This window comes from Sycon ciliatum, chromosome 1 (genome assembly GCF_964019385.1).
Source record: "Sycon ciliatum chromosome 1, ocSycCili1.1, whole genome shotgun sequence".
In the NCBI taxonomy this organism is placed as follows: domain Eukaryota; kingdom Metazoa; phylum Porifera; class Calcarea; order Leucosolenida; family Sycettidae; genus Sycon; species Sycon ciliatum.
In genome coordinates, this window is record NC_088643.1 from 64,615,344 (window position 1) to 64,640,381 (window position 25,038).

Below are 25,038 nucleotides of genomic sequence, written 5' to 3' on the forward strand. Positions count from 1 at the left end.
TCTGCTCTGAGCTAACACCAGCTCTACTTTGAGCTTCAAACCAGTTGTTTCGAAACCAGCACTCCTCAATCCAAAGATGCCTCTTTGTTGACTTGTTTGTGTGAGGGATGGGGCTAATGACCACCAGTAGGTGCGCGCGCGTATGTGTGCGTGTGTCTACGTGTCTGTGTACTAGTATGTGTGTGTCTGTGTGTATGTATGTACATGTATGTGTGAGCACGCAAGCTCACCAGCATGTGCGTGAAGGCATCGGTATAGGCCAACCGGTTGTTCGTCACTCCGATACAGCGATGAGAAATCCTTGACGTCCACCAGTAGCATAAGTACGAGAAGTACTCCCGTATGGGTTCCAGTTCTCCTTGGTGAACACTTGGTCAGTGTGCAAGCTTTGCGTTCTCTCCAGACCAGAGGCGTCAATCCACCGATCCAGGCTTGGTTGTCTACCGTTGTATTGCTCTAAGCTAGGTGTCCAGCTTCACAACTCGGCCATTCATTATTGCCGGTAAGCACACTTTAGCCATCATCTCCCCCGATCAGATCCTCAATAGACGCAGACTCCACTGTAGCAATCCATTATTTTTAAACTTACATCTTCACAACACTCTCCAAGCGGTCTCTACGCTACATCCTCAGGATGGGCCTTGTCCGAACATTCGGATCGTATTATTCTTTTTCAGTGATCTGTGTAGCCCGAAGACCGGTTGGAGAGTGTTGTTAGGATGTATGGACAGATACTCAGCCTGGTTAACCAGTTATACCATTCTTCTCTGTATTGTTTGCTACTAATCTGCTTGTGTAAGATCATTGAATACAATGCATCTTGTAGGAAGCCCAGCAGAGGTGAATGATAAGGCATGTTACTTTTTCAGGTGGTTCGAACGAAATACAGGAATTGTGTGTTGCTACCAACGTGTGAACCCGTGCATTTCCTGCCGACTTTTAGTTCACATTTTGACGGACTCACGACTGCCATCCAGGCAGAGAAGACGAGAATTTGCCACTCAGAAAACCTGCAAGAAAGCACCACTCCCTGCTCAATGCACCATGTTTCGGTGAATTCATCCCTCATTAGTTGAGCTCAATTAGGCTAATGAAATTTATGCCCCGAAAGCAGTGCTTTATGTAGTGTTCTCTGAGCCAAAAACATCGCCAGGGAAACCAAAATACAATGAAGATCAGTTTCCGGCACGCCCAACACCTCGTAAACTCCAGACGGCAGTGTTAGCAGGGTGAGACGAGTCCGGGTCATCCATGGCGATGCAGACCAAGCACTGAGCACCGTTGGCGTTCACAACGCGGTTGCCTCCCGAGCGTCTTGTCGAATACTCACGCTGGGACAACCGCACCAATGTTACGGCACGGTTCCAGGCACTCTGGACCGTGGTGCCCCTTCGCGGATAAAGCTCGACAATAAATTTAATTGGCAGATTCTGCTCGAAAAGCAGTGAAACTGGCAAAACCACACTGTGGCATACACACCTTATGGCAGGCGCTTCCTTGACTTCTGCTCCATTTCTTTATCCATATACCAAACCTGAATGAAACATACCAGAAAGAGTACCACATTCCCCCAATTTTTTGCCGGTCCGCCCAGGGCTAGTTCATGGCAACCTGAGCAAACTCTTCGGGTACAAAAGTGAAGCAACAGCAAAAGAGCCCCTGCAAATAACATTAGCCTCGTGGGACAACAAGAATACACAGAGACGGGACGATTCAAAGAGCTAAAAACCATGGGACAACAAGACAAAGGGGAGTAGGGGCTAGCCCTTGGTGGATAATTCTGGAAAAGAGAAATTGGCAGAAACACACAAAACCGTATGGCGGACGATTACTCGAATGCTGCTCCATTTCTTTATCCAAAATAGCACACATGCATGAAACGTACTTCAAAGTACCAGGAAAGTACCAAATCAGCCTGCCAATACTTCCGCAGGCATTTATCCGCTAAGGACTAGTAAGGGCAAATGTGGTTGCAGGGTAGGCCTTGACAGATTATGCTAATATTGTCGTGAAATTATGCTTTTCGCATTGCTGAAAAAATTGCAGAATTATGCTATTATTATGCGAAAAGTTATCATATTATGCGGCATTATGCTCACATATGCTGCTAATGTATAATAATGATGGTTCTGTGCAAAATAAAAGGTGAATTTTTTTGTAGAGGGCGTTGTACTGTAGTAGCAAAAGTTCAACGGGGTCAACGCACCGTCCGACCTAGCTATGACCGTCACCCTGGTCACTGATTGTAGTGGACTGGACATGTTATCAAGGGAGTAGTAAACCTACGCCTTCCTGGTGTGTCTACTTGTGTAGTATCCCTGCCCGACCAATACGGAAGCAGTACGGAACTAATACGGAGCTTTGCCTGACGTATATTTAGTGTATCTCCGTATGTAAGCGTGCGGCGTCTGCTGCATATAAGCGGCTGAGCATTTCTGTTTTGATGAAGAGAAGATTAGATTAGATTGGATAGCAATGAAAGCTAACTCGAAGAATAAGGATTCAGCCTCTAGGTGAGCACCGGAGAGAAAGTCAGTTATTTTGCCGCTTCTTCTTTCACGAACGATTATATCTCAGGTGTGTACCTGAAAGTAGAATAAAAGTAATTATTGTTGATTTCACCGCGCCTACCACTCGGCTAACCATTACATTGGTGGCAGCGGTGTGTTTTAGAACAACGTGATTCGACCCCAGACTACCATGGCGATTCTAAGCGACCTGCTACCTTCATGAATACTACCGGTGGTGATGGCGAAGCTGATGAGGACGACAACAGGCAGGCTGCTGCCCAAGACAAGGAGGGTATTCCCTAAGACCACCAGCGTTTGATTTTCGCCGGCACGCAGTCGGAAGCAGGAGCCCACTCTTCACTTGGTACTTCGTCTCCGTGATGGGATGCAGATTTTCGTCAACACTCTTCCTGGCTAGACCATCACTCTTTACGTCGCGCAAAGCGATGCTATCGACAATGTGAAGACCACGATTCAAGACCAGGAGGGAGGTCAATCAGGTTATTTGTCTGACGCCGAGCTAGCCGCTCTGAGTGACCGGCTCAACGAAGATGAAGATAAAACCTTGCTCGCTCTCCGCCGTAGCTCCAGCCGCCGCCGTGGTTACTAACGCTGATTCCAGGTATGGCATTTTCTTTCCTGTCTTCCTTCAGTCTCCCTGTTCTCTTCAGTCTTCCTTTATGCGAGTGTGTGAATCCAGTTTAGTTTGGTAGGCGTCTGATCATGGTGAGCCACGGCTTACCCAGCTAACGTGGGACAATGTGTGTGACAACGCCCCTTATAGTTATAGTGTATTCAGTTCGGTTTTTGAACTGCGATGTTCCTGGCGGGTTGTGCCAGCGTGCAGCAAGAGTGCTGTGGTTTCAGGTCCTATTTGGAGGACAGTTCTTTCCCTTTTGACCCCGTGAGATCGTGTGAACCTGGTGTGCTTTTTACTTCTATTTTATGATTTGTTATCAGTTCATTTCTTCTGTCTACTCTAAACGTTATCATTTCCGATATAATTTGCCATCTTCCGGTTGACGCTGTGTTCGTAACTCTTCACTAATTTTTTTGAAAATCACGAGGGCGTGATTATCTGTAGGAAGGGAGGGTGTAGTATCCCTGCCCGACCAATACGGAAGCAGTACGGAACTAATACGGAGCTTTGCCTGACGTATATTTAGTGTATCTCCGTATGTAAGCGTGCGGCGTCTGCTGCATATAAGCGGCTGAGCATTTCTGTTTTGATGAAGAGAAGATTAGATTAGATTGGATAGCAATGAAAGCTAACTCGAAGAATAAGGATTCAGCCTCTAGGTGAGCACCGGAGAGAAAGTCAGTTATTTTGCCGCTTCTTCTTTCACGAATATCTCAGGTGTGTACCTGAAAGTAGAATAAAAGTAATTATTGTTGATTTCACCGCGCCTACCACTCGGCTAACCATTACATTGTGGTGGCAGCGGTGGGATTCGAACCCACGCCTCCGGAGTCCCCGGAGGCGTGGGTTCGAATCCCACCGCTGCCACCAATGTAATGGTGTAGTACCAGTAACGATTCTATTTTAGCGCATGGTTTCCATTTCTCGTTGTCTTATCTTGTCATCCCGTTCGAATATGCCAAGTAAACTAAAATATTTTTTTGAATGGATCTAGTGCTTCAAGTATTATCTTGGCTGCGACCCAAAAGGAACTTGAAAGGTGTAGCTTGGCACAGGGGCAGCCTGCAAACGAGACAAATGTGATGTTTTGAGTATAACACTATGTACATAAAGGAAGTGTAAAGGTAGGCCTACTGCAGTAAAGACTTGTTGCAACGTAGATAACTGTGATTCGGATCCACGGAACAGGAGTCCGACGACCATCATGACATGGATAGCCCTTGGCGGATTATGCCGGCATAATATTTGGCACAATCTTGGGATTTCGTCAAAAAATTATGCTCCGGCATAATAATACGGATTCCAACGTGTAAGGTCGGCATAATCTTTCGGTTTAGACAAAAAAAATACAGCTTTGTCAGAAATCCTGCAGATGTTTTTTAAATACCCCAGTTACGACTCCTTGTCATAGCCCTTGGCGGATTATGCCGGCATAATATTTGGCATAATCTTGGGATTTCGTCAAAAAGTTATGCTCCGGCATAATATACGGATTCCAACGTGTAAGGTCGGCATAATCTTTCGGTTTGACAAAAATTATGCTTAGGGCATGGCCGTGTGTGTATGCGTGGTTTCTCAATCCTCTATGTACATGTACATGTACAGCGTGAATACATAGTGGAACCGAGCATAATTCAGCATAATTCAGCATATTTGTAATCAAAAGCAAAATTTGACGATTGGCCGAGTATAGTCCGCCAATGGCTAGACATGGAAGAACGAGGGTCCATTATTGCAACAATTATAGGATCTTAGAGTGTCATTCTCGATCTTGCGCTAACAATGTAACATTCCTTGTATTTGTATCTTCAAAGTGTGCTGAAAACACACATCTTCAAAGTGTGCTGAATACACACATCTTCAAAGTGTGCTGAATACACACATCTTCAAAGTGTAGGCCTTGACGGATTATGCTAATATTTTCGTGAAATTATGCTTTTCGCAATGCTGAAAAAATTGCCGAATTATGCTATTTTTATGCTAAAAGTTATCAAATTATGCCGCATTATGCTGCACATTTGCGACGAAACACCACAGCACTAGCCAACTTGGTTTCGCAAAAAAACATGCATGACGACTAGCGCAAGAGCTGTTTTTGTAGAGGGCGTTGTACTGAGTAGCAAAAGTTCAACGGGGTCAACGCACCGTCCGACCTAGCTACGACCGTCACTGATTGTAGTGGACTGGACATGTTATCAAGGGAGTCGTAAACCTACGACTTCCTGGTGCATCTACTTGTACTTGTAGGACATGTGCAACTGTATGGAATTTGATGCGAACAGGCGGATTATTCCAATTTATGCGATTCGTATGCAATTTATTATTATTTATTGCAACATCTCAAGACTCGGCGGAAACACCGGCCAATATTACGAGAGTGGGTGAATTTGCCTCGAACTATGCGATTATTCGATTTTGGTAGGAATTATGCGAAAAATTATGCTAGCATAATCCGTCGAGGCCTATCAAAGTGTGCTGAATACACACATCTTCAACATGTGCTGAATACACACATCTTCAAAGTGTGCTGAATACACACATCTTCAAAGTGTGCTGAATACACACATCTTCGTGTGCAAACAATCTTCTTTCCCACACTGGACCACAGCACAGTACAGTACAGTACAGCCCTCTGCCGCATTTCCGGGCCGTTATGGCGTTAGAACAGACTGGCACTTGAAAGTCTGTACTACAGTCTACATGCAGTAGAAAAAAGCTCTTCTGCGAAGGACGACCACTCCATGTCACCAAAGCTACCGCCGCCGAGCTTTCCTGTTAGTGATCGAGTATGCCAGACATGTAGTGATGTACCAAGGGGGCGTTTGAATTGTCTTCATCAACTATTCGAAACTTTTTTTTAAAGGGGAAGTATACCCTAAAATCAAATTTTCACCAGTTGTAGTCTTCTGGGTGCTGAGTCGAATTGTCGTGGTCCGAGGAAGCTGCGACGCTCCCTTCCTACTTGAATCCCAATCGAACTCGCGCACTTCCACCGAAACTGGGTGACTGCGCCCTACTAGATGGGGATTTGTATGCAAAATGTCACTAAAAGCGCCATTTCGTTCTTATAAAAGCACGGATGACCGCGATTGGCCCATATGTTGTAGTCTTTTGGACGCTGAGTCGACTGGTTTTGGTCCGAAAAGGCTGCGATGCAGCGTTCCTCCTTTATTCCCAATCGAACATGGTTGAACAAGCGGTCACGTGCTCCTGCGTACACCAGTCACCTGGTCACCGTGCCTGCAGGGTACAACTTACTAAACTGTTTGACCTTTTTTGGGTGCAGTCCTGTCACTCGAGTTGAACTCGAGTTGAACCTTGGTGTGAAAGTTGTCGCCTGCTGGCGCGGTGACCAGGTGATTTGGGCACCCAGGAGCACGTGACCGCTTGTTCAACCATGTTCGATTGGGAATAAAGGAGGAACGCTGCATCGCAGCCTTTTCGGACCAAAACCAGTCGACTCAGCGTCCAAAAGACTACAACATATGGGCCAATCGCGGTCATCCGTGCTTTTATAAGAACGAAATGGCGCTTTTAGTGACATTTTGCATACAAATCCCCATCTAGTAGGGCGCAGTCACCCAGTTTCGGTGGAAGTGCGCGAGTTCGATTGGGATTCAAGTAGGAAGGGAGCGTCGCAGCTTCCTCGGACCAAGACCATTCGACTCAGCACCCAGAAGACTACAACTGGTGAAAATTTGATTTTAGGGTATACTTCCCCTTTAAAGAGATTAGTTGAAGTGTCCGGACGGTTTCTATCATTTTACTATTTTTTAGAGTTTTTCAGTGGAATTGTCATGGCAATAGTGACGTCAGATCATATCGACCATCTCGACGTCCAAACTCTTCGAAACTAAGGCCGCGTTCGAATTCTCTTCATCAACATCAACTGTTCAAACAAATTTTTAAAAATGTCCCATTACTACCGGTTTCCTTCATTTTTAGAGTTTTTCGTGGAATTGTTATGGCGATGATGACCTCCGATTAGATCGACCATCTCCACGTACTAGATCTAGGTGACGTAGCTATTCCAAACTCTTCGGAACTAATCCACCTGCTCCCATCGGGTGAGGTTGTGGAGTTTCGAGGAGCTTCGTTTTTCTGAAGCGGCCGCCACCTCTTCAGAAAAACGAATTTCCTCGAAAAGTCAAAGAGTAGCAATTCGAACGCGCCCTAATCCACCTCTCCCATCGGATGAGGTTGTGGAGTTTCGAGGAGTTTCGTTTTTCTGAAGAGGCCAATAAGGCCACCTCTTCAGAAAACGAAACTCCTCGAAAAGTCAAAGAGTGACAATTCGAACGCGCCCCAAGTCATAGCGCTTTTGAAGTTCAGTTTTGAATACAATCATGTACATGTATCATTGACATTTGTAGGGTAGTAGATCTACTAGTACTAGTAGGGGTCGTAAAACGCTTTTAGTTTTACGACTCCCTGGTTTTGACTTCTTTCTTTCGAAGTAGAGCGCTGCCGACATGTCGCGCAGAACTATAGCGAGCAACTGTATCTATCTACGTGAGAGGTTCAAACACTAGAGCTGAAGTGAATATTTCCAATAAATTGTCAGTAGAGCTGAGCTTAGTCGGTTCCCAGTAATGATAAGCGGGTGGTGGGTATCTGCTCGGGTCGGAGCATGATAAAAAATGGTTCTTTCTGACAAGAACCGGAGTCCGGCATCGCGTGATGAGCAGCCCAAAATGGTATCTCCTGGTATAAATGAAAAGGGGCGGTTGATCTTTGCAGAACTGAGGTTAGTACAATGTTTCGGTGGTGTTACTCAGCTTCCCGCTAGTGAGGCAAAGGCTGTCGAAAACCTGTGACTCTTGAGTGTGTGTAGGCAGAAGCTCAGACGCGTACACTCAGTACAGGTCACCAGGCCCAAGCCAGGGTCAGGTCTGATCGGACGGCAGAGTGCTGGGTGTAGATCAAGATCTACATGTAGGTGTACATGATGTACTTGAACTTACTTTGAAGTGCATGTCATGGCCATCAATCTCTTTCACGAGGGATTTCAGGACTTTGTACCAGATGTAATGGCCATGAACAGGGGCGTCGGAAGGTATTTTAGTGTGGTACGGTCAGGCATCTGAAGTACAATGTACTCGTGGGGGAGTGGTGGCTGAGCCGGGAATTTTGGAATTTTAGATCCCAGATCAGTGTATTTTGTTGATTCACGGGGTATCTGCGGCAAAAAGTGGTACGGTCAATGCCGTAGTGACCGTACCGTGTGCAACGCCCCTGATCAATCTCTTTCATGAGGGATTTGCAGGACTTTGTACCAGATGAATACACTTATGTGGCTTACAGAAAAACCAAGAGGGGCACTGAGTTTGGGCTTTGACGGAATGAGGATAAAGACACATTCCATTATTATGGGTGTACATGTACATGACTACAATCATGTACATGTACACATTCATGGACATGTAGCTCATGCCCTGATTGGAAAGCCCTATTGACTTTGTCCTGAAAGTGCAAAGCTCTTTAATCCCACCAGACCATTGTCAGTCCGGAAATATGGGACGGATAGAAAGACCACTTCATCATTAGAACCTAATTTGAAATTTCTGGTATTTTGAAGCATTTTGCACAACAACACATCCTAGCATTTTACTGGTACCGTTGTATTTCAAACTCAATATTGTTGTTTTGTCTTCAGGTGACTAAGTAGTGATTTCTGGAGTTATCAGGCAGGTCAAATAGGGTGGCTGGGATTTTTCTAAAGGATTCTTGGCTGCCATTAATGCGTATATGCTGTTGGGCTACTGCCAGTCCTGTGAACGTTTAACTAGCTTTCCGTACATTTATGTTTTGTTTGTTTTTGTTTGGTTTTTACAATGATCACATGTAGAGGCGCCGGTTCGATACCGGAACGGTTTGACAGCTAAATTGTGAAGACCCAAACCGATCATCAGCGTGGATTGTTCACTCGACACATGTTTGTGGAAGGAAGCTGGCATGTTGAAGTTTGCTTTGAGGCCAGAGTCGATCGATCTGAGCCACTCCTTTGTGTTGGCCCGTTGCCTCCAAGTTGCCCTCAATTTTTGGTGTTTACAGAGGTGGCTCCAAACTGGAAAGGTTTTGGAGTGCACGTCAAGTTCACTCCGGGTTCTGAAATTCGGTAATTGCTATGGCTCCACCACGGCCAGTACAGAGCACCAATAAGCCTTGTGTGTGCTTCCATTAGTTTTCATGGGGGTATTATGGTGCTTTATTGGCGAGAGGCGAGCCGCTGTTTACCGGCGACAAGAAGTTGATTTTTCGAAAGACATAAAACTCAAGTCGCAGTGGGAAGCAACACGTCAAAAACTCAAATGCTTGGTATGGCGCTTCTGGTCATCGCAGAGCCATGGGATTTTGGCGCTGAGTAAAACACATCGTAGTCTCACTGTGACATACGTTTTCTTATCAAAATACCAAGAGAGAAAGTGAATATTGAGACCGTTCCGGTTTGCAACCTATTTCCTATTTGAAACCGTCTACTCTTCCAGTATATGGAGGAATTGCCCAGGCATTTCACAGTTTTAGTTACGGTTGCATGTGTGCACGTGCACAGATGCTCCGCTTGAATTCGGCATCATTGCGTAATGATTACACAATGCACACCTTCATGAAATAAGCCAAAACAATCAGAAATGATGAGGATGGAAATGAACGCAAAGCTAAGCACGAATTTGTTTTCAACATATTTTACCGAATACCATGGGGCGAATATTGCTTACACCCAACAACAGCGGACAGTGATGAATGCGTAGATAAGTTGAATGTAGTCTGTACATGTACTGTTCTGTATTTTAAACTATTTTTGTAAATATTCTGTTGTGTGTGCACATGCATGTTTGTGTCTATCTGTGTGTGCGCATTTACACATGTGCGGTTTTATGCGTATGCACGTGTGCTTTGAAAAACGTGTGCTTTGAAAAATCGCGTACAGATTGCTGACGATTTGCCACAATGCAGGCCGTGAACTGCCAAACACTGTCATGGCTCCTCTCCGTAATAGCACTCGTCCAGAGCCAAGAACAGCCAACACTACCAGGTCAGGTTAAGGCATTCCTGAAAGCCTTGTGAACTTTTTGTTTGAACCAATGATTTGGGTGGTTGTACATATACTGGTAATGTGTGTTTTAGGGTGAGTTTCATTTAATTATATATTTGTGTGTGGGGATGGGGTCATGAAGTGAGTGATCATACACCCAAAACTGTAGCTTTGCTAACCCTAGACGTATAGGGTATCTTTTCACTCGCCGAGTTAAGCAAAATTTGGAATATTGGAAAAATCGTGCGTAGCCACAGACAGAGTGCGGGTGTGTGCACTGTAATTCACGATGCCAATGGAGATACGCCACACACATTGCACTGCAGATGTAGGTTGCATTAAGAAGGGCATCAACACAGGAGCACCCTTCGCTGCATCATCATTAATTTTGTTTGTTTGTTTGCTGTGTTGCCGACCCTGATGCTCACATGACCAGTCTTCTGTCCTGACACCCTGCAACTGGAGAATGGTATAACACTGTTGGGTGCAGTGAGCAATCCGGGAGATCTGGTGAGTTATACCTGCGGAAAGGACATTATTTCCATGTGAATTCAAAGTTTCACATGCATACACAGTCAACACTGCTATTAACCACTCTCGATGGTGCATGATGTAAGTGTCGTTATTGGTGAGGTTGAAAGCATGCTCTCAAAATAGTCACCAGGTCTGAAGATTGTGCAGTCAAATTCGAAAGTTGTTGTTGTACCCGAGGTCGTTATGCACGATGTTGACTGTACTCGTTTTGTCATTGCCTCAATTATGGGTTCGGAATTTCCAAAGATTGAGTAGGCTGAGAATTTTGTAATCCTTCAAAAGGCTAAGACCGCTCGGGTAGTGACACCAACACTGCTGCCACTGCCACCACCACCACCACCAAAAACAACAAACACAACGAATTATAAACATACTTTGTGCTTTGGCATTATCATGTTATGATATTTCCTTCTCTCATAATATTATATTCGTTCTTAGCAGGAACTGGAGGTTTTTCGTCTGGTGAGAAAGCAGAATTGCCTGTGCTCTAAACAAATGCAAATAAAAGAAACAAACAAACAAACAAGAACACCAGTGCCAGCATCAGCAACAGACAGGCAACAAACAGGCAACAGTGACAAAAACAACAACAACAACAACAACAACAACAACAACAACAACAACAACAACAACAACAACAACAACAACAACAACAACAACAACAACAACAGTAGCAGCAGCAGCAGCAGCAACAACAACAACAACAACAACAACAACAACAACAACAACAACAACAACAACAACAACAAAAACAACAACACCACAACAACAACAACAACAACAACGACGGCGACGACGACGACAACAACAACAACAACAACAACACTGTAACTGAAATAGACTTTGTCTTCAAACGTTTCGCCTCTGGTCTAGTATCAGTCGAACAAGTAAAAGGCGGAAATTCCGAGAGAAGGCATGTTTCAAGTTGCAGCCTCGGAGTCTTTGAGGTAGTGGTGGTGGTGGTAGGATTTCAGCTGTGTGCTGGCCTCATCAGGCCAGCACACAGCTGACAAAGTATCTTGTGTATGAAGTATGTAAATAATCGTCATGGAGACAGCAGTTTAAAAATTGCAAGAAAAAGAACTGATGAATGTGACTTGAAAATTGATTTTGGAAACCTTCATGACTTCTTTGTTGTGCGGTCATGACGGATGAATTTGTTCTTTTATTGCTTAAAAAAAAGAGGGTGTGAAGTACCTTTCCTTTTCTTAATGGGATGCATATTCCCACTGAAGCCACTACAGGTCAGTTTGGTGTCCTGACAAAATAATTGTACATGTTACGCGTACATGTGACATGGAAAACAATACAGTGGAATCTGTCGGAGGCAACCGCCCAAGGGACCTTCAATATGTGCTCGCCGTGTACAGGTGGCGCACTTATCCAGGTTCACATTAGTGGAACTGGAAAAGATACTACAGTACTACATGTAGTTGGTCCTGGTTGTAGTGGTCCTCTGGGATAGGTGGTCCTCTGGGATAGGTGGTCCTCTGGGATAGGTGGTCCTCTGGGATAGGTGGTCCTCTGGGATAGGTGGTCCTCTGGGATAGGTGGTCCTCTGGGATAGGTGGTCCTCTGGGATAGGTGGTCCTCTGGGATAGGTGGTCCTCTGGGATAGGTGGTCCTCTGGGATAGGTGGTCCTCTGGGATAGGTGGTCCTCTGGGATAGGTGGTCCTCTGGGATAGGTGGTCCTCTGGGATAGGTGGTCGCCTTATCAGAGCGGTCGCTTCGACAGTTTTTACCGTAGTTGCATCACATGTTTTCATAGCAAAGTAGGTATACGGTCACTGGGCGTTGCCTGTATTCCTCATGGAGTGGAAAGCAATTTCTCGAGCTTTAATGATTGTGGTATGCAGTGGGCTGGAGCACATGGTACTGTCCTGCCCGAGGGTTTTTTTAAACCGTCATAGCAATTAAAGCAACATCATTTACAGGGGCCTGACCCTGGCCTGGTTTCACACGATAGTACACTGCAGATTTTTCGAAGTAGCATGAGGGGAAATGATCAACCCGGTTTGCCGCACACTTCAGGATGCCCTCTGTTTCCCTGTGTGAAGGCTGTCGGTCTAGGTGGAATGGGTATGTAACGTGAACTATGCCCTCTGTTTCCCTGTAATGCTGCCACTGGTCTAGGTGGAATGGGTGTGTAACGCGAACTACGACATGATTGGCGATAACACAGCGCAGTGTCAGCTTGACGGCACCTGGTCACAGCCGATACCAGAGTGTAGACGTAAGGTTGAAGACAATGTATTGCGACTACAGTGTGTGGGGTGTGTGTGGGGGGGGGGGGTATGGGTGTACTTCAAGTACTGTTGGTGTTATTCACACTGCACACCTATTGGAGAGACACAAATTCTGCTTATCGTAGTGTCTCAATATCGAGCTTCAACATTTGCATATCTCCCTTTTCAAGTCTTGTATCCATTAGTTTGACGGAGATGAAAACGGATTTGTACACCAGCATTATCCGCATGGATGTAGAACAGAACTTCGTATAGAGCTTGAAAATGATGACTTCAGAAGTCACTATCATATCAATTGATGACTTCTGGGTAAACTTTGATCGACTCTGCCCACAGTGAAGTGCAGTATGTAGTGGTCATGTCCCTCGTGCCACACAAAGTTGAAGAATTTGTTCTGTACCAGGAGTGGGTCCCTGACGGGAGGGGAGGGTGGGGGCCCGGTGTAGTCAGTACCAGTGGATGTGTCACCCTGCTGTGAAGGAACACCACCCATGTGTCACCCTGCTGTGAAGCCGGAACACCACCCAAACGTGTAGGCATCCATGCAAAAACTGGATTCAAGTGGATCCGAAAGTCGGCGTTGTCGTGACTCTGGACTGGCTGTGGCGTCGCACTTTCAAGCCCTAACAGTTGCACCGAGCGCTCGGGTATGCCAATGACACAATCATTAGTAAAGAAGAGAAGAAAAAGAGAGGAAGCGATATGGATAGGGGTAACACCTGCACATGGATAGAGTCGGCGAGTAGGCAAATGAGCAAGTCATGATTTGACAGATGGGGTGCGGGAGGGGTGCGGGAAGAGGGCGGCGGCATGAGCATGGTTGTGTAAGCCGCATGCATGTGCATTGAGCATGACTACACTTTCCGTTTGTACCGTTTGTGTTTTCTTTTCAGCTTTTCAATGCCCACAACCAGTGATGATTCCCGATGGAATTGTTATCGTAGCCGAAAGGCCAGTTGTTGGTGACAGGGTAAGATTCTGTTTGGAAACATGTGCCACAATTTTCTACTGATAATTACTTCTCAAACCTTGATAGTACACATCAAGTTATTGTAGAAGTTGTAAATGACAGTGTGTACTCAATACCGGAACACAAAATATTTGCTATGTACATGTATCTTCATGACAGCAATCAGCAGGCTGCTGTTTCGAGCTGCGTTTGAGCTTGCTCAGGTCACGCCAGTAGAACATGGCTGTTCCCAATTTAAATAATCGCTTGATTTTTCGTGAATATTATTCGTCCCTGGAGCGATTTAGCCCCATTTTAGTCCCTGGGCAGTATTTCCAGGTGAGCATTCTGTCATGAGCATTTCAGTGCGACACAAATAAGCGCAGCACGCAACGGCGCCATTCATCCTAGTGCATCTTTTAACTTATCCCCATCACGCGGCAGCTAAGTGCATTTGTTAACTACTTGGCACCATTCTTCTCAGCGCGACAATCAGCTTTCTACGCCTACATTATCAGCAGCTACCCACGATTGATGTCCTGGACCAGAGCGTGCACTTCCATGGCGCATCATCAAAAAGTCGATATAGTGACCCTCTTTCAGGTCATCTAAGTTTCTGAAAACGTCGTAAGCTAAAGGGGAGCGATAGCTCAGCAGAGGATAGCTGGCAATATTGAACACTGTGTATTGCTAATATCTCCATCAAGCTATAATTTATTCTAGTCACTTGGACCGAAACCAGTCCCCTCGCCATTCTCATGTCCATTTTCCACCTCACAATCCTCATACAAGTACATGCAAAACGTGGCACATCACTGGCATTCTGCCAATAAGAATTACGAGAACACAACATCCAAGGCGCCCAGATGGTGATGAAGACGGGTACAGGCAAATCAGTGATGCACAACACCTGGTGGACCTGGTGCTAATGTTCACAATGTTTCAAGAGGCGGGGTGGTACTTTGCTGCATTGAGATGGCTTGTCACGGCTAACTACCTGGGTGTAGGCACATGCCTGTACAGTGATGTGCCTGGTGTTCTACCGCTCTGCACAGCGATGAATCATGCACTATAATATAGGGTGCATGACGCTGAAATGAATTCACACACCGTGGGGTGCATGACACAGAGAACCTTGTACTGAAGTGCTGGCGCTGAAAGGCTCGCACTGAAATGGGACATTGTCGAAGTCGCGTGTACTCCATCTTGCCGTGACTGTTCTGACAGGCGACATATGAATGTGATTCGGGATTCGAGATCGGGACCGGCGGACCTGATATTTTCTGTCAGCTGCGTGGACGGGAGACCTTTTGGCCAAACCCTCCAATATGCGAGAGTAAGATTAAGCATAGCCTGGCCTAGCGTAGCTGAGGGTTAATTTGAGCTGTAGTAAACTTACGATGATGCATTCCACGTGCATGCTACTAGCATCCTGCATCCCAGATGTGTCCTTTCACAATTAATGCATCTCTATTTGGTAGTTTCTATTTCAGCATAGGAAATTACAGCAAGTGCTCCTCTTGCATCCAGCCATCCTTGCCTTCAACCCCACAGTCATCTGATTGACTGCCGGAGTGTTTCATAGAAGAAAACTATTAAAAAAAGACATGGAGGAGGTCTGTATGGGTTCAGCAGCAGCAACGTCTGCAATGGATGACAGTAGTAAGCTCCTTCGAGCCTCCTCTCTTCCACAAACACGGCAGGTTTCGTAGCCGCACTTTACAAAAATGCAATCCTGTAAATGGACATTTTGTCGCCATGCAATGCAACATAAGAAATACCTGACGCTGGTCCATGGTTGTCATTCCACACTGTGTGCTGGCAGATATTAATGAGTGCCTAAGTTCTCCCTCGGCATCTCCGTGTCGCAATGGAGGAACATGCACCGATTTGATCAGCACCTACACTTGCGAATGCCCGGGTGAATGGACCGGACAGAACTGTGAAATTCGTAAGACTTCCATGTGTGCAATTTGATGGGATACACAATTACTTCACATTGCAGTGATTTTCTACATTCCATTGTACAGTATTCCTGTTGGCCCCTCTTGTTAGCCCCTCATCATTCCCTATACAAACGAGTCAACAAAACTAACCAGGCTACCCGTGGCGAGATATTACATTAACTATTACTTATTACGTTCCAAAGCGTAAATTTTATAAACGTACAGGACAGGTCCATCCCCCTCCCACCCGACTCTCGCATACCCACCAGACTGGGCCACACACATGCACAGACACGTGCACGTGCACCTCCCCCCCCCCCCCCCCACACACACACACAAACAGTCTCCTTGTTCAAAATCATGCTGCCTCACTGATAACATGTACATCTACACACCATTATGTGCCCATCACGGTATTTTTCAATCTCTTCAGCACGTATATGCTCAAGACCCCCGCCAGTGGAAAATGCAAGGACTATCTTCAACCCGCTACTCATCGTAGTTGGTGGCAAAGTAAGGTCTGAGCTGCCTTTCCAGCGGGTATATCTTCATAGTTGATTTCACCTGAATTGCTGGATTTTGCTGGATTTTGCATGTAAAACACCTGATGATTTGGAGTTCATGGAATGAATCGAGAATTCTACACCGAAAACTCAGGTTTAGGTGGTTCACCAGCGCACTGAAAGCAGGGATTTTATGGATAGATTTGGCAAAAGGTACTGTATATTTGTGTTGCTCCCTTTGGGACAGCTTGCGCTTTTCCTACCGTCTTTCCCTTTCACTTGACGGGCTCACAACTGACATCCAGAGCACACGAGAAGTGCATTGAACTTTCCACTCTGCAAGCCTGCAAGAAAGCAACACTCCTTGCTCAGTAACCAATGTTTGGAGGATCTCTCCCCCTCATCTGTTGAGCTCGAATAGGCTACTGAAGTATGTACTGCAGGAGCACTACAATATTAGAACTCAGTTCCAGCAGCCCAAACACCACTAGGCATGCCAATGTACAATGAGGCTCCATTTCTAGTACGACACGCTCCTTGCCTTGCCGGAACTCCTCACACCAGTGTGAGTCAGTGTCGCCCATAGAGGTGCTGAACAAGCACTGATGATTGTTGGCCGTTCACAACGATTGTTGCCTCCTAACCATCTGTTACGAATTTGTATTACGACTATGATTTACGCATGTCGTTGTATTTGGTTCTTGTCTTGTGGAGTCCAGTGTCTGATGTCATATATGGTCTAGGTGTACGCGCGAGTATGGTGTGATGTGTGACGTTTATGGTATGTGGTGCATGCAAGAGTACGCGTTGTCAGAGTGTGAGGATGTGCTTCCGTCTGTGTGAGAGTAACTGTCAAGTGAATGCTGTACATGCGCAGTGCTAGTTTGGTCTGGGAATGAGAGTCGTGTGTGATTCGTCCGTGGTCTGGTTGTCTTGACTCTTGGTCTTGGTCATGTGTTCTGTACGTATTAGTCCCTGATTGGTCGTCACGATTTGTCCTCGGTTTATTACTGCTTGTTCTTTGTTGATCCTCCGAGTCTTTTCCCGGGAGTCTTCCCGTTGTCCTTTTTGTCCCTTCACCAAGTTTGTCTCTCTCTTCCTGCGCCCTCGTCATTTCTTGGTATAATAATATTATAAGTATTGAAGATACAATCAAGAGTTTGCGTTGTTGTGTGGCGGGGGCCAGGGGGAGAAGCCTACTTCACATCTAATTACAAGCCCGCGCTGGGGAGACGGATAAGCGACTTCTGTGATAGCAGAGAAGCTTTGTGCTAGTATTTACAAGGCAACTCACACATCAACAGTCCTCAGCGCTTGTTTAGCACCTCCATAGGGGACCCCGGCTCAAGCTCCTGTATGGAGTTGGCAAAGTATTTGTCGCGCTGGAAAGAGGGCCTGAGCCTCACTACAAGCTGTTATCTCTAGCGATGTTTGGGCTCTTGGCATTCTATAATAACATTGCAGTGGTCCTGTTGCACAACTCCTGATTAGCCTACGTTTAAGCTCAGCCATGAGATGAGGTTAAGCTCAGCCATGAGATGAGGAGTGAACTCTCACAACAATGTGTATTGGAGAGGGAGTGGTGCTTTCTACCTGGTTTGCGGAGTGAAAATTTCCATTTGATTTCTTGTGCGCTCTGTGAATGGTGGCCGCGAGTCAGTTACGTGGCAGGCCAAGTCAGCAGGAGGTGTGTAAGCTCGCTTTCAGGTAGGGAGCAACACGCACTTGTTCTAATATTGCCGAAATCACTGCCACTGATTCTAAACATACATGTACTGTGGTGCTTCAAGTAATTATTCTACTTGAGTAAATCATTCTGAATCAGTGATGCACAGGTAAGTCTATGGCTGACACACACGTTATTCCTTCTCCATTATCCACCTTCACCCGGAAGATCTCTACAGAAATTGCAATGTGATTTGGCATGTTTGCGCCGTACTTGCACAGGCGAGCTGCAGGGGAGCTATGAGTGTGTGGCTGGTGCAATGTGATTTGGCATGTTTGCGCCGTACTTGCACAGGGGAGCTGCAGGGGCGCTGCAGGGGAGCTATGAGTGTGTGGCTGGTGCAATGTGATTTGGCATGTGTGTATTGTACTTGTACAGGCGAGCTATGAGTGTGTCGCTGGCTATGAGCTGGAACAGATAGACAACACCATTACCTGTTTGCTTCTGGAGAACGGTGAAACATCCTGGTCTCGACCGCTTCCCTCCTGCCGAGGTATGACGGTCTATCTGGTGCATGCACCAGCACTGGTAGCACTGGTTTTGTGTTCATCATTCAATCTTGCTTCTTTGTTCAGAAAACACAATGTAGGCATTTAGCCAGGGTTGCAGCCAGGGTTGTAGCCAGGGTTATAGGCAGGGTTATAGCCAGGGTTAGATCGAGGGGTCTAGGCAGGGTTGCAGGCAGGGATTATCGGATATGGCCAGGATTATAGCCAGGATTTAGGCAGGGTTCTAGGCAGGGTTGTACTCGTAGGTAGGGCTATAGCTAGGGTTATAACTGGGATTATAGGCGGAGTTATAGCCAGGGTTATAACCAGGGTTGTAGCCAGGGTTGTCAACAGGGTTTATCGGAGTAGCCAGGGTTATAGCCAGGATTATATCCAGGGTTTTTGGCGGGGTTGCAGGCAGGATCATAGCTATCTTAATTCAATTGTAGCCGGGCTATAATGTGCACAATTGTACAAATTGTACTTTAGTGCCTACACACCAACTATACAAAGATTGTAAACTGGTCTGTGGGTACTTGCATTGTGTCGAGTGCATCACTGTACTAGCCTTTTCTGCCGTGTGGTCCGCATTGAAGCCAGCACACATTGGCCATGGGTGCATTTGATTACCGGTGTGCTGTTGTATTCCTGTTCCGTGACAGAGATTGATGAGTGTGCTCTCCATCCTTGTCTCCATGGAGGAACGTGCCACGACTTTCTCAATGCACACAACTGCACCTGTCCGTTTAGCTACGAAGGTACTCACTGCGAGATCGGTAAGGTCGCTGTGTGTACCGTGTGTGTGGGGGGGGGGGGAGGGGGGGGGGGGGGGGAGGGGGTTTGCATGCGTTTATGTGTGTGTGTGTGTGTGTGTGTGTGTGTGTGTGTGTGTGTGTGTGTGTGTGTGTGTGTGTGTGTGTGTGTGTGTGTGTGTGTTTGCCAACCTGTCGGAAGGCTACCCTCCTGCCAAAACATTTTGGAAGTTGGACTAGTTTCGGCTCCACAATCCAGTGTGTCGTTGCTACCGGTATATAGCTTTCATGGCTGAGATTGTTGGTACGCTCGTTGGCCCTGGGTTCCCAGTACTGTACCCAGTAGCCGAGGCTGGTTGGTAAAATAACTCCAATTTCACTTCAAGGTACCAGTGCATCTAATGTCTGCTTTTATCAAAGCAGCGTTATGTCTATACTGTTTACCTAAGCAAGTGTAGGGTGTGCATAGGTAACTGTCTTCGGCCGTCCTATTCCGATGTACTCCGTGTGGTGTAGACCTGGTGTGCATGGGGGGGGGGGGGGTCGATTCACATGGCTTCGCCAGTTGTGTGGATTATACAGTTATCTGGCGCTTGTCTTGATCTGTTTCAATCAGAATCAGATCCGCTATCGTTGCTATAAAGAGAAAATCTATGGGTGCACATCCAGTGCATTCGCAGATTTGCGTGCTTCTCTCGCGACTGGCGTATACATCGTACATGGTGTGTGCGTGCGTGTGTGTGTGTGTGCATGCGCGCACGTGTGCGAATATGTGTATGTGCATGTACATTATAGGCATGGGTGTACATTCATGTTTATACGTGTGTATATACTTGTTGTATGTGCATTTGTGTGCACGTGCACGCATGTGGGTGCCATTACTTCATAGCTTTGTCCAGGCACGGCAACTTACAGTGGTGTGAACACTGAATTGCTTTCACCCTGAACTTGAACTATGTGACGACTAACCCATAGTCCAGCAATGGGCAAGGGTGGCTATACTTGATATGGTGTAGCATCGGACAAGTGGGCTTGTACAACACAACAAAGTACAAGATGAATAGATTGCATTGCACGCATCACGCATTGCAGCCACTTGCACCGCACACAGAAACTCTCTCACAGCCGGGAGCGACTGAGCAGATCCAGCAGCTCCATATTCCACTGAACACAAAGTCCGTGTCGGAAATCGATATCTCGAAGCTCCGCTAACGTGTCACAGCCTGGGTGCATGTTTTATGCATTCACACATGTACTGTATTGTCAGTATATGCCCTTAGATGATTGGTGTCTGTGTGTCTAAGCGTGCTCAAATCATGTGCATGTACGTGGCACTAGTTGCAATGGGGCCATGGTAGAGTTCTAGCACACAATCCTGGTTCCTGACACAGAAATTATTTGCAAACGTGAATATCTCAGCTATCTCAATATGGAAAGTTTTAAGCCTCAATTTCGTCTCTGATTCAAACCATTTGCATGTACTGTCGTGGACATTCAAATCCGATTGCATGACCGTGGCCGGTGCCTTTACTGCTTTTTAGCTCAGTGCAATGCACTTTACGTACACACTGTAGAAATAGACCAGCAGTGCTCACGGCTGCAAGGTCAGCACCCCATGGCTGCTTGACTTGTCAACGGATTTTAATATCCACAACAGTACTTCAGGATCATTCCACATAACGTTACCCATCACGCCATAATCTTCTTTCATGGAACTTCACTGCACACCACTGACACCAGCAACAATACCCAAAGCTTAGAATAACATGTACATGTGTAGTTGTAGTATCGCCACTTTGAACAAGTCCAAATAATACTCTACCAAAATTCACCCATACTAAAATGTAATTCTTTGTTGCCATCTTCAATAGGTCCGTCAAATAGTAGTAATAGGTTTTTCGTTTGACCCGACGCGACCACACGACGCTTGCAGACCACACGAAACGAAACAACGAACGAAACAAGACTTGTCAGGAGTAATACTACTTGCTTTCGTGGAGTGTGGCTGGTGAACTGTTCGTGCTGTGGTCTGCAAGCGTCGTGTGGTCTCGTCGGGTCAAATGAAAAACCTGTTCATACTAAATGTAGTAGTTAGTCATGTGTGATGTTGCAGCTGGCCGGACCAGTTGAAATCTGCTGCTGCCTATGACACTGTACCATCACACTATTCACAGTCTCAGCAGTTTCCTAGCTGCAAAAATCTGAGTTTTGCTTTTTCTTCACTATAAAAATGCCATATCTCTGGCTAATAGAGTTTCACGAAGACTGGGGCATTGTTCTCTCTGGTCTGCAGAGATTGTGATGGGAAGGAGTGCAGCTGTTCTGATGGGCATGCAGTCTAGGAGAGATGGCAGAGATGAAAATAGATTAGTGGCATTAAAAAATATTTAATGTGTGTTTCTTGGTAATATTGTCCTCATTGCTGTGCGCTATATTATGATGTTTACTTTGCTTGATCACTCAGTTCTCGAATGTGCTGATCCCCCTGAAATCAACAATGGAGGTGTCACGAACCTCGGCATCCCGCCATTTTTGCTGGAAACACAGGTGAGATGGCCAAACCTTATTACCGGTAGCTATATCAGCAAATAATGATTATGTCTCCAAGATCGCTGACATCCATTTCTGAGTAATAAACAATGTACAGACTAAAAGTAGCACAAGACGAACCCTTGGATAAGACAACACTTTTTTTCTGGTCCCAAGGACTGACAACATCTTTCATGTACCTTTCAAATCGGATACTACAAACTCAGATGAACTTTCTGATATGTCAATCCTAACATCGAGACCCAAGCGGTGGATGCTTGGTTCCGATCAATTTTTCAGTTGGCAGTGGCCTTTTCGAACTCCATTCGATAGTTCTTTTTGACAAGGAAACAGCAATGTAAAAACATTCTGACAGAACTTTTTTTCTGGTCCCAAGGACTAACAGCATCTTTGATGTACCTTTCAAATCGGATACTACAAACTCAGATGAACTTTCTGATATGTCAATCCTAACATCGAGTCCCAAGCGGTGGATGCTTGGTTCCGATCAATTTTTCAGTTGGCAGTGGCCTTTTCGAACTCCATTCGATAGTTCTTTTTGACAAGGAAACAGCAATGTAAAAACATTCTGACAGAACTTTTTTTCTGGTCCCAAGGACTAACAGCATCTTTCATGTACCTTTCAAATCGGATACTACAAACTCAGATGAACTTTCTGATATGTCAATCCTAACATCGAGTCCCAAGCGGTGGATGCTTGGTTCCGATCAATTTTTCAGTTGGCAGTGGCCTTTTCGAACTCCATTCGATAGTTCTTTTTGACAAGGAAACAGCAATGTAAAAACATTCTTCAGCCTCACCTTCCATTCAAGTATGTTCCATTTTTGTTGGGCCTCAGCTGTCATGCCTTGTATCCCCTCAAATGCATGTCCAAAACCGGAACGGACAGCAACAAGAAGAGAGAGAGAGAAATTGAAATGCAACAAAATTTGGCATGCCATTGCAAGTCCTGTGACCTCGAGAACCACCTTTTGCAATGTTCACATTCACGACGACAGTTGTTCCTGGCTGCACGTGACATCCGTTTACCAGTGATGACGGCACAGACACACGCACGCGCGCGCACACACACACACACACACACACACACATCTGTAGTGGAAGGGGTGCCTGAGTGCAAAATTTCCAATTTAGGCTTTTCTGGGAAGGTCCATTACAACTGTGCAGGGATTTGTGCAACTCTTGCATAAAGGATCTTGAAGTGCTAGACCCATATTCTCAAAGGTACAAAAGCTGCTTGTACCTGCCGTATATCAGACATCGCTTCCATAAACGGGTGGCACCTGATTTTGATGCATACCCACCACTACGTTAGCCGACAAAAGTATCTGAGCACCTGTCCCCATGAGTTCCCTGTTTTCTTTGTCGTTCATGCTACAGGTGCACTACGAATGTGCTGATGGCTTCAGGAGGTTCGGAGAATCCAATCTTACGTGCGTACGGATTCGTGACAGGCAACCTGAATGGTCCAACTCACCACCACTATGCAGAGGTATATGATAGGGACGTAGCTGGCCCCCCTTTTAGGGGGTGCGCGGCCGCATATGTGTAGGATGGCTGGTGCACGTCATCCATGGTCATTATGTGCATGCTGAACCTATAAATATTTGTAGGTCAAAAATTTTAGGGGGTGCACATGCTCCCCACCCCCCCCCCCCCCTCCTCCTCCCCCCCCCCCCCCCCCCCCCCCCCCCGTGCTCCACGCGGACTACGCGCCTGTATATGAGTATGGTTGGAAGACCGTAGAAAGCCGAGTTACCACCCAGGGCTACATGCTGTTACTTTGAAGTCATTCAACTTTCAGACTGCGATCATAGTGGGGCCGAGCCGCAAGCATAACGTGCTCCGAGATGCAGTGGGGGGGGGGGGAGGGGTCTGAGGGACGAAACAAACACACTGATCAGGCAGCTTTCTTTACGATCTATAGTTCTGTGGGAAAGGAGCAGACTGGTCTTGATCCGAGGAGGCTGTGATGAATGCCTTGTCAGATATTCCCAAGAGAAGACATAACAATGTGGAAGTTGGTCACCAGGAAGCAACTTAGATTGCAGTTTTGGAGAAAACAAAGCTAAATGTACGTGTTGGAAACGACGTCATTGCCAAGACGATCTGTCAAGTATTCTCTTATCGAGTTTCAATGAACTTAGCATGGCTAGCCACGCATTGTTGGTTCTTCCTCCTACACTGTATAATTGTGTTGGTCTTATTATGTGTGCTACAGAAATAAACGAGTGTGCACCTAGGCCCTGTCTCAACGGTGGAACGTGCCTAGACCAAGTCAACAACTACACGTGCATTTGTCTGTTCAGCTACACAGGAGTGAACTGTGAAACCGGTAAATCTACTCTACACTAGTCCTTGTAGTTAGTTTTGGTTCATGTCTGTCTCCAAGGTACAATGAACTGGTGGATGGTGGAACAGACCTTCCCCCTAACCAGGGTAGCTATTACTTCGGCCAGGTACTGATTTTGAGACATGACGCTGCATGTCTGCTGCATGCGCCAAATTTGGTCAGCCGTGTTCTGAAACGGGTCGGATGGCACTGGGTTGTTGTATTTCATACCTTGATCGGTTGCCTTAATGAAGTACCTGTAAAATACACCAGGAACAGCGGATAAGGATTTTGGTGTAAACTCTTCAAATCTGACAATGTATTGACCTCGTATGTATCCACTATTTAAACCATGAAACTCTGTGTAACAAAAAGTCCTGCTTTCCTTTCTGTACCTCAAGTGTAACGTTGTGGACATTATTTTGGTTGTTGTTGTGGTTTCAAATCTTTATTCTCACGATAGAGTTCTTGTTGTTGTTGTTGTTGTTGTTGTTGTTGTTGTTGTTGTTGTTGTTGTTGTTGTTGTTGTTGTTGTTGTTGTTGTTGTTGTTGTTGTTGTTGTTGTTGTTGTTGTTGTTGTTGTTGTTGTTGTTGTTGTTGTTGTTGTTTTTGTTGTGGTAGTGGTTGTCGTGGTCGTTGTTGTTGTCGTTGTTGTTGTTGTTGTTGTTGTTGTTGTTGTTGTTGTTGTTGTTGTTGTTGTTATTGTTGTTGTTTTCTACGTGCAGTTCTGGAATGTTCTCCTCCTCCAACCATTGATAATGGTGTTGTGACGAGTCCTGAACGTCCAATTCTGCTCGGTTCATCTGTAAGCATCACATCAAGCTG

The 25,038-nt window shown here is 45.9% G+C and overlaps 1 protein-coding gene across 1 annotated transcript in view; it reads left to right on the plus strand.

The window, feature by feature from the left end:
* The first annotated feature begins 370 nt into the window (after positions 1–370).
* The window catches only part of LOC135806435 (fibropellin-1-like), a 41,092-nt gene continuing 16,424 nt past the window's right edge, over positions 371–25,038 (plus strand). The window contains exons 1-14 of the mRNA XM_065320618.1: positions 371–502; positions 10,082–10,186; positions 10,623–10,696; positions 12,855–12,954; positions 13,861–13,937; positions 15,144–15,252; positions 15,742–15,867; positions 16,296–16,375; positions 18,470–18,584; positions 19,242–19,355; positions 21,796–21,878; positions 23,262–23,373; positions 24,103–24,216; positions 24,939–25,018. Of these exons, the coding sequence (XP_065176690.1) occupies positions 10,102–10,186; positions 10,623–10,696; positions 12,855–12,954; positions 13,861–13,937; positions 15,144–15,252; positions 15,742–15,867; positions 16,296–16,375; positions 18,470–18,584; positions 19,242–19,355; positions 21,796–21,878; positions 23,262–23,373; positions 24,103–24,216; positions 24,939–25,018 (1,269 nt within the window). The 5' untranslated portion in view covers positions 371–502; positions 10,082–10,101. The remainder of the gene's footprint in view (positions 503–10,081; positions 10,187–10,622; positions 10,697–12,854; positions 12,955–13,860; positions 13,938–15,143; positions 15,253–15,741; positions 15,868–16,295; positions 16,376–18,469; positions 18,585–19,241; positions 19,356–21,795; positions 21,879–23,261; positions 23,374–24,102; positions 24,217–24,938; positions 25,019–25,038) is intronic.